We start from the raw sequence: 13238 nt of genomic DNA on the forward strand, positions 1-13238 counted from the left end.
CACCACCACAGCTTGGCACATCTTCTAAATTATAGGTTCCATTTGTTTTGTTTTTGGTTGCTCTGTTTTGTTTTATTGGTGTTGGTTTTGTTTCTGAGACAAGCCCTGACTGTCTTGGAACTCACTATGCAGACTAGGCTAGCCTTGAACGCACAGTATTCCTGACTCCTGAGAACTGGTGCGTGAAACCAGGTCTGGCCTGTTTCCTTAGAGTGCCGCAATGCTTAGCTGAAAGAACAATTTTTACCCTGAATGAACATGGTACATGTTCAATATCATCTACAACACAAGTTAAAACTGACACACACTTAAAAACTCAATACTGGTCAAGCCATAAAATACGGTTGTTGTTTTAGGGTTATCTGAGCAATCACTTGCTCTCGTTCCTCTTTCAAATACCCATTTACCCTTCATTTTTCAGTCAATGTCCAAACACAGAAATCATATCTTTCTCACCTTTCTAAATATTTGTGTGTGTTTTAACATTTCCTTTCTTTTTCTACAGCACATCTGTCTGTTCTTCTAATACAGTGCTCTAGAATAGCATCAAATCTTCTGGGAAACAGTGTTATGGCACAATAAATGGACTTTGAGTTCTAAATGTCAACAATATTATGTGTCCATTACATATGGAAAGTACAAAAGGTACTGTTCCTGAGGCGTGTAAGGAGGAACAAAATTGAAGCCGTTTTGAATAAAACTTCCATTTCAAATAGTTCCCAAGACCTCCCTGAGTAACTGACATCCTGGTTGGCAAGTTAAGACAGGAATGAGCAAGTCCCCCCACCATAGTACCTTAGGAACAACAAAGTCCCCTATCCTGAAATCCTGAATGGTAAGAGAATACAGTTGTAACTTAGCACTGATGTTTGTGGTTTTCAAGCTTAAAAGCTCTTGGGAAACACAGCTCCCAAGTCTGTTCTGCTGTCCGTCCCTGACTGGTCAGTTTTTGCTACCTAATTCAAATAAAATTCTTACTTTGCAGGGTACTTGTGCCTGGTTGGGTTATTGTGGATTGTCAGACCCCCAATAGGTGCTGTCCATTTTTCTTTTTCCCTTTTGAGACATCCTCTCTCAAAGGACTACAACTTATCAAGTAGCCCAGGCTAGTTGAGCAGTAAGTTCAAGAATCCACCTGCTCCAGCCTGGTCAGCAATGGGACAATTCCAAGTCACTAGGCCTATCTGTTTTATGTATATGGGTATTTTGCTTTCACATGTTTGTGTACTACGTGTGTACCTAGTGCCCAAAGAGGTTATGAAGACATCAAATACTGTGGCACTGGAGTTACAGCAGACAGTGAGCTGCCATGTAAAACAGAAGGCCAGATGTAGTGGCACTCACCTTTGATGCCATAACAGTATTCCAGAGGCAAAAGCAGCAGATTGCTGCAAATTTAAAAGACCAGCCAGATCTACAAAATGAGTTTCAAACCAGCCTAGGCTATAAAATGAGACTGTGACTCAAAATAAAGTGCCACAATAATTCCAAACAGTAGCAAGTAAATTTTCAGAGAATTGTGGTCTTTGAGAGCAATGTGGGATTTTTTTCTCCATATCATTTAATTTCATTATAAAATGAAAACTACTACTTAAGGCATTCAAAACTTCTTGTTAAAACAAATTTAAGGGGGCTGGAGAGATGGCTCAGTGGTTAAAAGCACTGACTGCTCTTCCAGAGGTCCCGAGTTTAATTCCCAGCAACCACATGGTGGTTCACAACCATCTGTAATGGGATCTGATGCCTTCTTCTGGTGTGTCTGAAGATGGCTACAGTGTACTCATATACATAAAATAAATAAATTTTTAAAAATACAAATTTAAAGCACAATCATTAATAAAATGTTTTTATATTAAAATTTTAACTTTGAAGATTATTTAGAAGAACAAATTGTAGAGAAGGCCTTCAAACATTAAATACACACACACACACACACACACACACACACACACACACACACACAATATAGTGCTATCAATTTATAATCCAGCACTCAAATAGCTGAGGGCCAGCCTGGGATGCATAGCAATAAAGAAAGGACTACATGATAACTGTTGGACATGTGACTAACAACAGAGGTAAAACATATCTTTTCTTCTATACAAGCTGCAAGCACCAACCCCAGATGGCTTCAACATTACAGAAATATGTGATAAAAATTGAACAGTAAGGCACTTTTAAAATAAGGTTTAAAATAAGGTCTGAGTGCTCTATCTGCGTGTACACCTGCAAGCCAGAAGAGGGCATCAGATCAGCCACCACGTGGTTGCTGGAAATTGAACTCCGAGCAACCAGTACTCTTAACCACTGAGCTATCTCTCAGGCCAGTAAGGCACTTCTGAAGAAGGACTCTTAAGAAAACATGGAAAAAGCATAGCTTTCACCAAGATGCTGCCACAGTGACCAGATACAAACATAAACCCACACAGTGCACAACATACACAAAAACACAACATCTATGCACATAAAATATAAATAATTGAAAATACACAGACATACATCAAAACCTAAGCAGACCTTCAATAATACCAAAGTACATATACATAGGGCTATTCATTATAACATTACTTTTAATGTGACTGGTTAAAAAAAAACTCTAAGTTATATATACAGAATATTATGTGCTCCCTTTACATACATATGCACACATACCATGCACACACAACCATGCATACGTACACATATACATACATGCAAAGAAGATGAGATCTCTTTGAACTGGTATGAAGTAGTTCTAGAACATGTTAAGTCAAAAAAAGGTAAGTCTAAAAAAGCACATACATTGAAGGGGCTGAAAGAGGTGCTAAAGTATATAACGCTCTTTCAGAAGATCAGTGTCCAGTTCCCAGTACCCACGCTGGAAGGCTATCAACTGCCTCTAATAACCCCTGCTCCCAAGGAAATTCATTATCTCTGGTCTCTGTGGGCACTTGCACTGACACTCATATCTCACAGAGATACACATGCAAACATATAATTAAACTTTTTTAATAGCACTTATAAGCCAAGTTCAACAGATTAGGTTGAAAGACTGAGACATAAGGACTATAAACTTAAGGACTGCTTGTGCTAAAGGGTGAGTGCAAGGGCAGTCTGAGGAAATGACTAAGACTGTCTCAAAATTAAAAAGAAAATGAAGTGTAAAAAGATGTAGTCCAATGGTTGAGTGCTTATCCAGCAATCCCTATGTTTACACCCAGCACCTACCCTCAACCAACAAGCAAAACAAAAAAGGAGCTGGAAACACACAACAGGTAAGAACACTGACTAGCCTCCATGCTCAGCATCCACATGGCAGCCCACAACCATCTGTATTTCTATTTTCAGAGAATCTAAGACACATTGGACATGAGGCATACATACACAGTACACAAATACACATGCAGGCAAAAAACCCATACACATAAAATTTTAAAAATAAGCAAACCAAAAAAAAAAAAAAAAAAAAACCAAAAATATATTTAATAAAGTAAGGAATATAGAAATATACTAGTTTCTTGTATTTTTATAAAACAATGAAAATGGATCCTACACATAATAAAGATATAGCTCAGTAAAGAAGATTTTGAATAGGTATGTTGTAGTTGCTTGGCTTTCTGAGAAAACGTTTTACCATGTAACCCTGGACTAAACTAGAACTGCCAGTCTCTCTCATGCTGGATTAAAGGTGTTCACCATAGCACTTGGTTATTTTTGAAACAAAGTCTTGTGTAGCCTGAGTTGGCCTTGAACTTGCTATGTAGCCAAGATGACCTTGAAATTTCCTCATTCTTCCTTTATGTCCATTTCAGGCTTTATGTGAGGCTTGGGCCCCAAATCATGGCTTCATGCATACTAAGTAAGCATTCTACAAATGAAGCTGCTTCCCTAGCCGAAGAACATTTTTAATTTTTATCTGTACGTGTACATTTAAGATGTGTTTTATTATTGTTATTTATGTATATGTATAACTATGCACACATACTGTGGTGAATGTGTGCGTTTGTCTGTACAACTGATGTCTATGAACTCACTTCATAAACCAGGCTGGTCTCAAACTCAGAGATCTGCCTGCCTCTGCCTCCCAAGTGCTGGGATTAAAGTTGTGTATGCTTACGTTTAGAGGCATTGGATCCCCTGGAACTGGAATTATGGACAGTTGTAAGCTGCCCCACTTGGATTCTAGAAACTCAGGTTCTTTCTAAGAATAGTACACACTTCACACTCTTAAACCATTGAGCCAACCCTCTTACCCCTCTTTTCCTTTTTTAATAATAAACTGTTTCTTGGTTTGGATTTTTCTATTCTTTCTTCTTAATTTGTATAAGTGAGACATTTTTAGGAAGATACATATATTTTCTGTTCCTTATTGATAGTTTCCCCTGGATTTAATGTCCAATGATGATTCTTTGCTTAAACCATTCTTTGCTGATAAAAGATAAATAAGACACTATAGCAAAGTAAAAGAGTTCATTTTTTAAATAACATCCTAGATTTAAACAAACTAGGGAGATAGTTCAGTGGGTAAACTGCTTGCCATTCAATTATTAGGACCTGAGTTCAGATCCCCCCGAATTTACATAAAAGAGCTAGATTTGGTGGCACCTGCCTATCATCCTAGTGCTGAGGATTCCCAGCCAGCCAGCCTTGCCAAACTGCTCAGTATTAGCAATAGATACTGTCTCCTCAAAAAATAAAACTGCAGAGTAAGAGTGGCTTCCACATGCACTAAAGTATACACCCCACAGACATATATACAAATATGTATGCATGCTAAGTAATTACTCTTTTCTGCTCTTTTGAGAAAATGTAGCTCTGGATAGTTTGGAACTCACTATGTAGACCAGGCTGACCTCAAATTCATTGGCCTACCTACCTCTGCTTCCTAAATGCTTAGAATTAAAGATCTCTATGAACCATACCTGGTACAACTGATCTTTTTTTAAACCCTCCCCCCTTTTTTTAAAGATTTATTTATTTATTATATGTGAGTGCACTGTTGCTGTCTTCAGACACACCAGAAGAGGGCATCAGATCTCATTACAGATGGTTGTGAGCCACCATGTGGTTGCTGGGAATTGAACTCAAGACCTCTGGAAGAGCAGTCAGTGCTCTTAACCGCTGAGCCATCTCTCCAGCCCCCCCCCCCTTTAAATTAGAAAAGCTATTTACAGCAGCACTTACCTTCCTTTGAGTAAAATATATCTAAGAGATTTTTTTAAAAAAAGATAAAACTTACCAACTAATCATTCATTTTCCTTTAAACTCAAACATAACAAATGATTAATTCCTTGCTAAAAGAAGGTCCAAATTTGAAGCCAAGACAGTGTCAACACTAATATAGCAAACACTACTAAAAATACTTTAACCTGGGAACTTTCCAAGACAGCATTCTAATAATTTCACTCCCACCCTAGTTCTTTCCCCCACCTCCTTCCCCTTTGGGACAAGGTCTCAGGTGAGGCTAAGACCCTCAAAGTAGCAGAGTATGGATGACCTTGTCTTTACCACCCCACATACGGTAAATCAAGCCTAGTTTATTATTCTAAGACATTTCTAAATAGCAAAAAACAGAGAAACTTACAGTTCATCTCGTTGTCTCTGGGACAGCACCATTTTGGCTGTAATGTCAAGCTTATTTGATATAGTGGTATGCCCCTTCACAAAAATCAAAAGTTTTGATCCCTGTATTTGAATTAAATATGCCACTATGTGGCTTCCAAAGGGAAAAATGATTCTTTTTTCAAGTGAATCCAATCAGCAACCAGTCAACAAGTAAGGTTCATTCCACCTAAAGAAAAAGAAAGAAAAAAAGAAAAAATTATTCCCCTCACTTGAAATTTTATTATTTCTAAGCTATTAATTATACAGTATGCTTGCAATGTGATTATAATGCTAATGTGCATATTAGATGATATATTCAACCTACAGTTCAAAGAAATTAGTCAATGCCAAAATAAGTCCCTATCTCAAAAAAAAAAAAAAAAAAAAACAAACCATAAACTGCTATGTAGACCAGGCATCCTCCTGCCCCCATAAGTGTTTCAGATCTAGGTAGTACCCCAAACCCAGCCACATTTTATGTAGTTAAAATCACCTTCAACAATCTAATGATGCAAAACAGTACTTTTGCTGTTTTTGAGATGGGGGTCTATCTAACAAGGTATCCTTGACTGCCTAAGACTCTCAGCAATCCTCCTGCCTCAACTTCTAATGCTAGGTTTACAAACATGCTCCACCACACCCAGCAACACAGCAATAATTTTAAATTTAACATATTTATCACTTTAATTTCTATTATTAATATATAGCTGCTCTAGAAAACTGCAATTCTGCTTAAAGATAATTTTTTATTTTATTTTTGGAGTCAGGGTCTCACTACGTCATAGCCCTGGTTGACTTCAACTCATAGCAATCCTCCTACAGAGGATGGAGCATCTTTACAATTCAGCCTAGAGTCAAAAAGAATCACAGACAGGCTCTTCAGAAAAATTACTAAACAGTGAATGAACCTATAGGAAATATGCAATAATGATATAGATAGCTCAGTGGAAAAGGCAGTTTGATGCAAAGCCTAACAACCCTGGAGGACACATGGTAGAGTTTTCTGATCTTCAGAGGTGAGTACATACAAGCACTCAATCAATTTAATTTAAAAAAATAAGCTTAGATCTAGAGGCTTAACAGTTAAACTCCTTGCCTAGCTTAGGCAAGGTTCTAGATTCAATAGCTAGAATGGGAGAGGGAGAAAAGCAAAGTGTGTACAGCATAGATATGTGCTCAAGTGAGTATGAGTAAGTATGCCATGTCTATTTGAGTGACAACTTAAAGTATAGAGTGTCTATGTGTATGATACAGTGTATATTAATACATAGTGTATATATTTGGTTGAGTATACGAGTGAGTATGGAGTGTTTATATGTGTGAGCATATATAAGAATGTATGAGCATTGTGAAAGAATGACTAACTACAAGTGAGGCTGAGAAAAAGCAATTAAGGAAGTAAAAGTAAAGGTATATCACAGACACCAAAACAGATGGTTCATGGATAACCTTGTTGAGAATGGCTTTGGTCAAATGTTAGAAAAATGGCTTAATATGACAGACACAGTATTAATTATCAAACAACAACAACAAATAAATAGAAAACAGGTATTTTGTTAGTGCCCAAGCTGGCCCAGAATTCAAGGCAATCTTCCACCTCAGCCTACCAGGTACTAGATTACAGGAATGAATCGCCATTCCTGGCTAGAAAACAATGTTTAAATGGACAAGAAAGAGTAGAAACAATACCATACAATTTTTTGCAGGTAAACACAATCATTTGTTTTCCTCTGCCAGATAAGATGCTTAAACATTGATGAGGGGAAAAAGACCCAAAAAGAAACAACAAAATTTATAAAAAGTTGTTTGTTTGTTTGTTTGAGACAGGGTATTTCTATGTATTTCTCTGGCTGTCCTGGAAGTCACTCTGTAGACCGGGCTGCCCCCACAGAGATGTGTCTGCCTCTGTCTCCCAACTGCCAAGATTAAAGGTGTGCAACACTACTACCTGGCTAGTTATTAAGAAAATTATTATCAATATAAGCAAAATACTCCCAGCTTTAATTGGAGATACTCTATAAACAAATGCTACTAAACTAATAGACAGGATGTACATGTGTAGTTTATATTAGTGTAGTGAAAGAATACTGAAATATTGTTACTATAAAACCAATCTCATCAAGTGTCTGACTCTAATTATCAATTTGCAGTAAGTAGAGGCCAGAGGACACAAATAGCCTTAGAAAGCAAATTACAGGCTGGAGAGGTGGCTCAGTGGTTAGCTCTTCCAGCGGTCTTGAGTTCAAATTCCAACAACCACATGGTGGCTCACAACCATCTGTAATAAGATCTGATGCCATCTTCTGGTGTGTCTGAAGACAGCTACAGTGTGCTTATATATATATAATAAATAAATCTTTAAACCCCCCCCAAAAAAAGACTATAAAAAAAAAGAAAATTACTTAGTTTCTTCAAGGAAAGAGAGATAGAAAAGAAACCTGAGGATTCAAATCAAGTTAGCTCAAACCTCCAATCACAGTATCCAAGACAAAAATATCTTCACTAATTCAAGTTAAATCCTGGCTAAATTATGAGTTTTAAGGCCAGTCTGGGTTGTCTCAAAAATAAATAAATCAAATAAAAGATAAGAGACATTCAACAGCTGTAATTTATGAACCATGTTTAGATCTAGATCCAAACAAACTGTAAAACAAAGCAATGAGCAGACACTTGGAAAAACCTGAATAGTGATTAGAACTGATTATTTAAAAAATTACAAAATTCATTAACTATTTTCTTAGTTTTGTCTGTTAAGATTCTTCCATATAAAAGTCTTTTTAGGACTGGAGAGATGGCTCAGTGGTTAAGAGCACTGACTGTTGTTCTTCCAGAGGTCCTGAGTGCAAATACTAGTACCATGTGGTGGCTCACAACCATCTGTAATGAGATCTGATGCCCTCTTCTGGTGTGTCTGAAGACAGCTACAGTGTACTTATACAAATAAATAAATCCCCTTTAAAAATGTCTTTTTAAAGTAGCAGTTGGAACTACGAACTTATACGATGTATAAGTCACATCTGTGGCAGACAAGTTAGCACACACACACACATGTATTAAGTTCTTACCACCACAAACAAATACATCAGAAGAGTAATAGAGGAAAGAAAAGAAATGAGATTTGGATGCAATAAAAATGGTTAGACATGACCAAGCTTTAGAATATAATTCCAAAACACAGAACTCATTACTATGTATTACCATTCAGAGTACAAGTGTATTCCTAAATATGCCATTTTATCCAATCACCTTCACACAGACTTGGAACAGATGCAGCACAGTCGATAGAGTGCTTTCTTGGGGGCATGAAATCCTTGGTTCCATTCCCAACATTTCATAAAGTGGTACAAACCTCCAACTCTATCACTGGATTGGTAGAAGCAAGAGGATGTTCAAGGTCATTCGTAGTTAAGATTAAGTTCAAGTTCTACCGAAGATACACGGGACCCTTTTTCAAACAACAAAATACCACCAAACAAACAAAACCAAAAAAAAAAGAAAAACCATGAAGAACATGTTTTATTTTTGTAGAAAGGAAAGAAGGAAGGGTATGTTGTTGTTGTTGTTGTTGTTGTTGTTGTTGTTGTTATGCTTTGGTTTTCGCTGTGTGTGTAGGCCAGACTGGCCTCCAACTCACAAGTATCTGCTTGCCTCTGCCTCTTAAGTGCTAGGACTAAAGGTATGTGCACCACTGCACAGCTGGCACATTGTTTTTAATCAAACCAAAATATTCTAATATTGAGGGTTATTATAATACAGCAATACCTTAAAGACATATATATCTAATTGTAAATTTCTGTTCTAAAATGAATGCAACACAGAATTCTGAATGTAAAACAAGGTACAACTCAGAAATGGCTTGATGATCATCACATAAAAAGTTTTAAAATTGGGCTAAAGAGAGCACAACAGTCAGAACACTGGCTGTTTTTCCATAGAATTCAGTTTCGATTCTTAGCACCCACATGGCAGCTCACAACTTTCTCTGTAATTCCAGCTCCAAGGGATCCAATACCCTTACACAAACATGCATGCAGGCAAAACACTAATGCACATAAAATAAAAATAAAAATAATTTTAAAAATTATAAAATAAAAATTATTTAAAAATTATTTTTCAAGTCTAAAAATTTAATCAAGGGGGCTAGAGAGATGGCTCCTCAGTTAAGAGCACTGATTGCTCTTCCAGAGGTCCAGAATTCAACTTCCAGCAACTACATGTTGGCCCACAAACATCTGTAATGGGATTCAATGCCTTCTTCTGAAAATAGCTATGGTGTACTCATATAAATAAAATTTTAATCAAAACAGGAGATTGTTTTCTCTTTCTATGTGCCCCCACTAAAACAAGGTAGCTCCTAAAACTCACTATGTAGATCAATCTGGCCTTGAACTCCCAACATTCTGCCTGCCTCCCTCGGCATTCCAAATGCTGAGATTAAAGATCTGAGCCCCCGTGTCCAGTTCACTTTTTTCTTTAATATGCTACAAATTAGGCAAAATTTACCAAGTACTTTTAAGAAAATATGGGTCAAGGACATGTCAACAAAAAAGGCATGTAATATTTCAGGAACCAATCAGATGTGATGGTGTACCCCTTTTATCCCAGCAAATAGAGGCAGGCAGATTTCTGAGTATATAGCCATCCTGGTCTACACAGTAGGACAGTTGGGCTACACAGAAAAGATCTTTTCTCAACGAAACAAAAAACAAAAAAATTTAAGAACCAAGGGCAAGGGGGAATAAAATGGTTTGTTGAGTCAGAATGCTTGCCCCTCCAAACTTAACAATCTGGGTTTAATCCTTGGACCCCAACATGGAAAAAGAATGCCCTTCTAGATTGTCTTCTGACACACACACACACACACACACACACACACACACACACACACAAAATTTTAAAATAAATGCCAAGACTTAAAATAATTTACATTTTTAATGAGTTATGCCTTTAGGCTGTTATCTTTTAGTAATTTTTTTTCTTTGTGAGATAGGGTTTCTCTGTATAGCTTTGGCAGTAACCCTCATTCTACAAACCCAAGTGATGAGATTAAAGTCCTGTGCTACCACAGCCAGGCTCTTTTAGTAATTTTTAACTGCTGTTGAACCAATCTTAACCTATCTTTGTTACTACTTATTAATAGCAGATCTTAGTGAATTGTGGGGCTTCTAAATTAAAATATTGACTTTTGACTTAAAGCTTTCAATTTTCTAACGTTAAAAAAAGGTAAGGATGTGCTCAGCTTAGTGGTACAGACCTTTCTTTAATTCTATTACTCAAAAGCAGAGGTAGGCAGATCTGAGTACAAAGTTAGCCAACAAAGAGTTCTGGGAATGCTGGAGCCACAAAGAAACCCTGTTTCAAAAAAACCAAAAAAGAATGAAAAGTCTAAGTTCTCACCTTAGTCACACACAATATTGACACTAAAGCATGGTTCACTAAAAATGTAAATTCTTCCAACAGTCTTGACACTTCTATGTGTGTATGAGTGTGCATGTGTGTGTGTCAGGTCAACTTTGGGTAGCTTCTCTATTGCATGCACTGATCTTGGGTTTTTGGGTTTTTTTTGGAGACAGAGTCTCTTTATTCATCCTGAAATTCACTGTGTCAAGTAGATGACTCTGAGGCTTCAAAAGCTTCCTGCCATTTCCAGTGTGCCCACTCAGGATCAACACGTGAGCTCTCAGCTGTTTCTGATGCCTGTACTCTGTCATTAATGGACTGTAATCCTCTGAAGCCATAAATCAATCACTTTCTTTTATAAGTTCTTGTTCATGGTGTTTTAGCACAGCAACAGGAAAGTTAAACAGTGGGTGTTGGGAAACTAAACTCAGGTCCTCATAGTTGCACAACAATTTACCCTATCTTCTTAGATCTGTTTTCTGTAGTTACAAGAAACCCTGATTCAGATAGTACCTAAAGCATTCATGTAACACTTGAAAATAGTATGTTTTACATATTTTTCAGTAGCTCCTTTGGTCAAAGATTATGACTGGGGGTGATAGAGATCAGACCTAAAATACCAGCAGGAGAATGCAGAATTTAAGGCTAGTCTAGGTTACATGGGAGAATATGGAATTTTAGGCCAGTCTGGGTTCCCCCCCCACCAAGAATCACTTCTACCATTCTCATATGTAGTAACTCCCAAATTAAAGCAAACAGCTGAAAGTAGAAGAACTATAGATTTGATTATCAAAGTAGGTTTGGGGCTTTAGATCAGGCAAACTTACATACAAAATTGTTAAGTCCAAACTAGACATCCTCTGCTTTCTGGTATTATGACTTAGTGTAATCTTTCACTAAAAAACATTCTATTATACGCCCCAAGATAGTTAATTTTGTGTGTCAGCTTAGCTAAGTAAGCCAGAGGATTCAAATCTTTGGCCACACATTAATGTAGATGTGACTGTAGAGGTATTTTAGATAGGGTTATCATTTAAATCAACACACCCTTAAAAGAAAAAAAGTCAGCATGTCCTGAGTAAGACCAATTACTCTTTATAATACAGATGGGTCTTAAACTAGCAGCTGCAGGCCTATGAGAAAAGATTTTCCATATGCTCCACAACACCAGAAAAGCAATTCTTCCCAGTGCAAGTCTGTCAGCCTTCACTTTCAGTTTCTTAAAATCAAGTAGGTGAATTTCTCTTCATGCAAATCCTGCCAGTTATAGTTATAGTAAAATATAACCCTTTGTTTATAGGAGTTTAAACTATCCTTAAAAAGTGTACAAGATAGCTAGAGATAGCATGGTGGCTCATGCTTAGGGAAGCAGAGGCAAACAGATCTGTGTGAATTTGAGGCCCCCTTAGGCTAGCAAGCTTCAGAACAGCCAGAGCTACAAAATGAGACACTGCCTCAACAACAACAGAAAAAGGATACTAGAACAAATACTCTCAGAGATGGTCAGTGGTTAAGAGCACTAACTGCTCTTCCGGAGGTCCTGAGTTCAAATCCCAGCAACCACATGGCAGCTCACAACCATCTGTAATGAGATCTGATGTCCTCTTTTGGTGTGTCTGAAGACAGCTACAGTATACTTATGAAATGTACTTATGAAATAAATAAATCTTAAAAAAATACTCTCATACTGCTTCTTTAATTGGTTTGCTCAAAGAAAGTCGTTAGAAGTTTATTTAATGTTTTAAATGGAAGAGAATACACACAAAAGCAAAAACTTTGAGCTAAAAGGAAACCTAAATATCCTGATTTGAAGAACTGTATTTTCCACCTGGTTTTTTTCAGAAATGAGGTTTCTTTATAATCCTGGAACTTGACCAGCCTGGCTTCAAACTCAGAGGCCTTAGCCTCTGAGATTAAAGGCATGCATAGCCACCACCCAGTCAAAGAACTGTATTCTTAAATGACTGTTCTTCCAGAGGTTCTGAATTCAATTCCCAGCAACCACATGGTGGCTCACAACCATCTATAATGGGGATCTGATGCCTTCTTCTGGTGTGTCTGAAGACAGCTACAGTGTACTCACACACATGAAATAAATAAATAAATCTTAAAACAAAGAAAAAGAAAAGAAGCACATTGGATTTCTCTAAAAAGCTACTTACAGTTTACTAAGGGAGTTTAGCTTCTACTCCTTTGGTATTCTCTATAAAAACTAATATCCCTTTGAGGGACAGAAGTAGAAAACCTTAGCTCAG

At 37.1% G+C, this 13238-nt stretch overlaps 1 protein-coding gene across 1 annotated transcript in view; it reads right to left on the minus strand.

The window, feature by feature from the left end:
* Positions 1-13238, minus strand: part of PAFAH1B1 (platelet activating factor acetylhydrolase 1b regulatory subunit 1) — a 52604-nt gene that overhangs the window by 23245 nt on the left and 16121 nt on the right. The window contains exon 2 of the mRNA XM_080923802.1: positions 5564-5770. Coding sequence (XP_080779928.1) covers positions 5564-5595 — 32 coding nt within the window. The 5' untranslated portion in view covers positions 5596-5770. The remainder of the gene's footprint in view (positions 1-5563; positions 5771-13238) is intronic.

This window comes from Micromys minutus (genome assembly GCF_963924665.1).
Source record: "Micromys minutus genome assembly, chromosome: 10".
Taxonomy (NCBI): domain Eukaryota; kingdom Metazoa; phylum Chordata; class Mammalia; order Rodentia; family Muridae; genus Micromys; species Micromys minutus.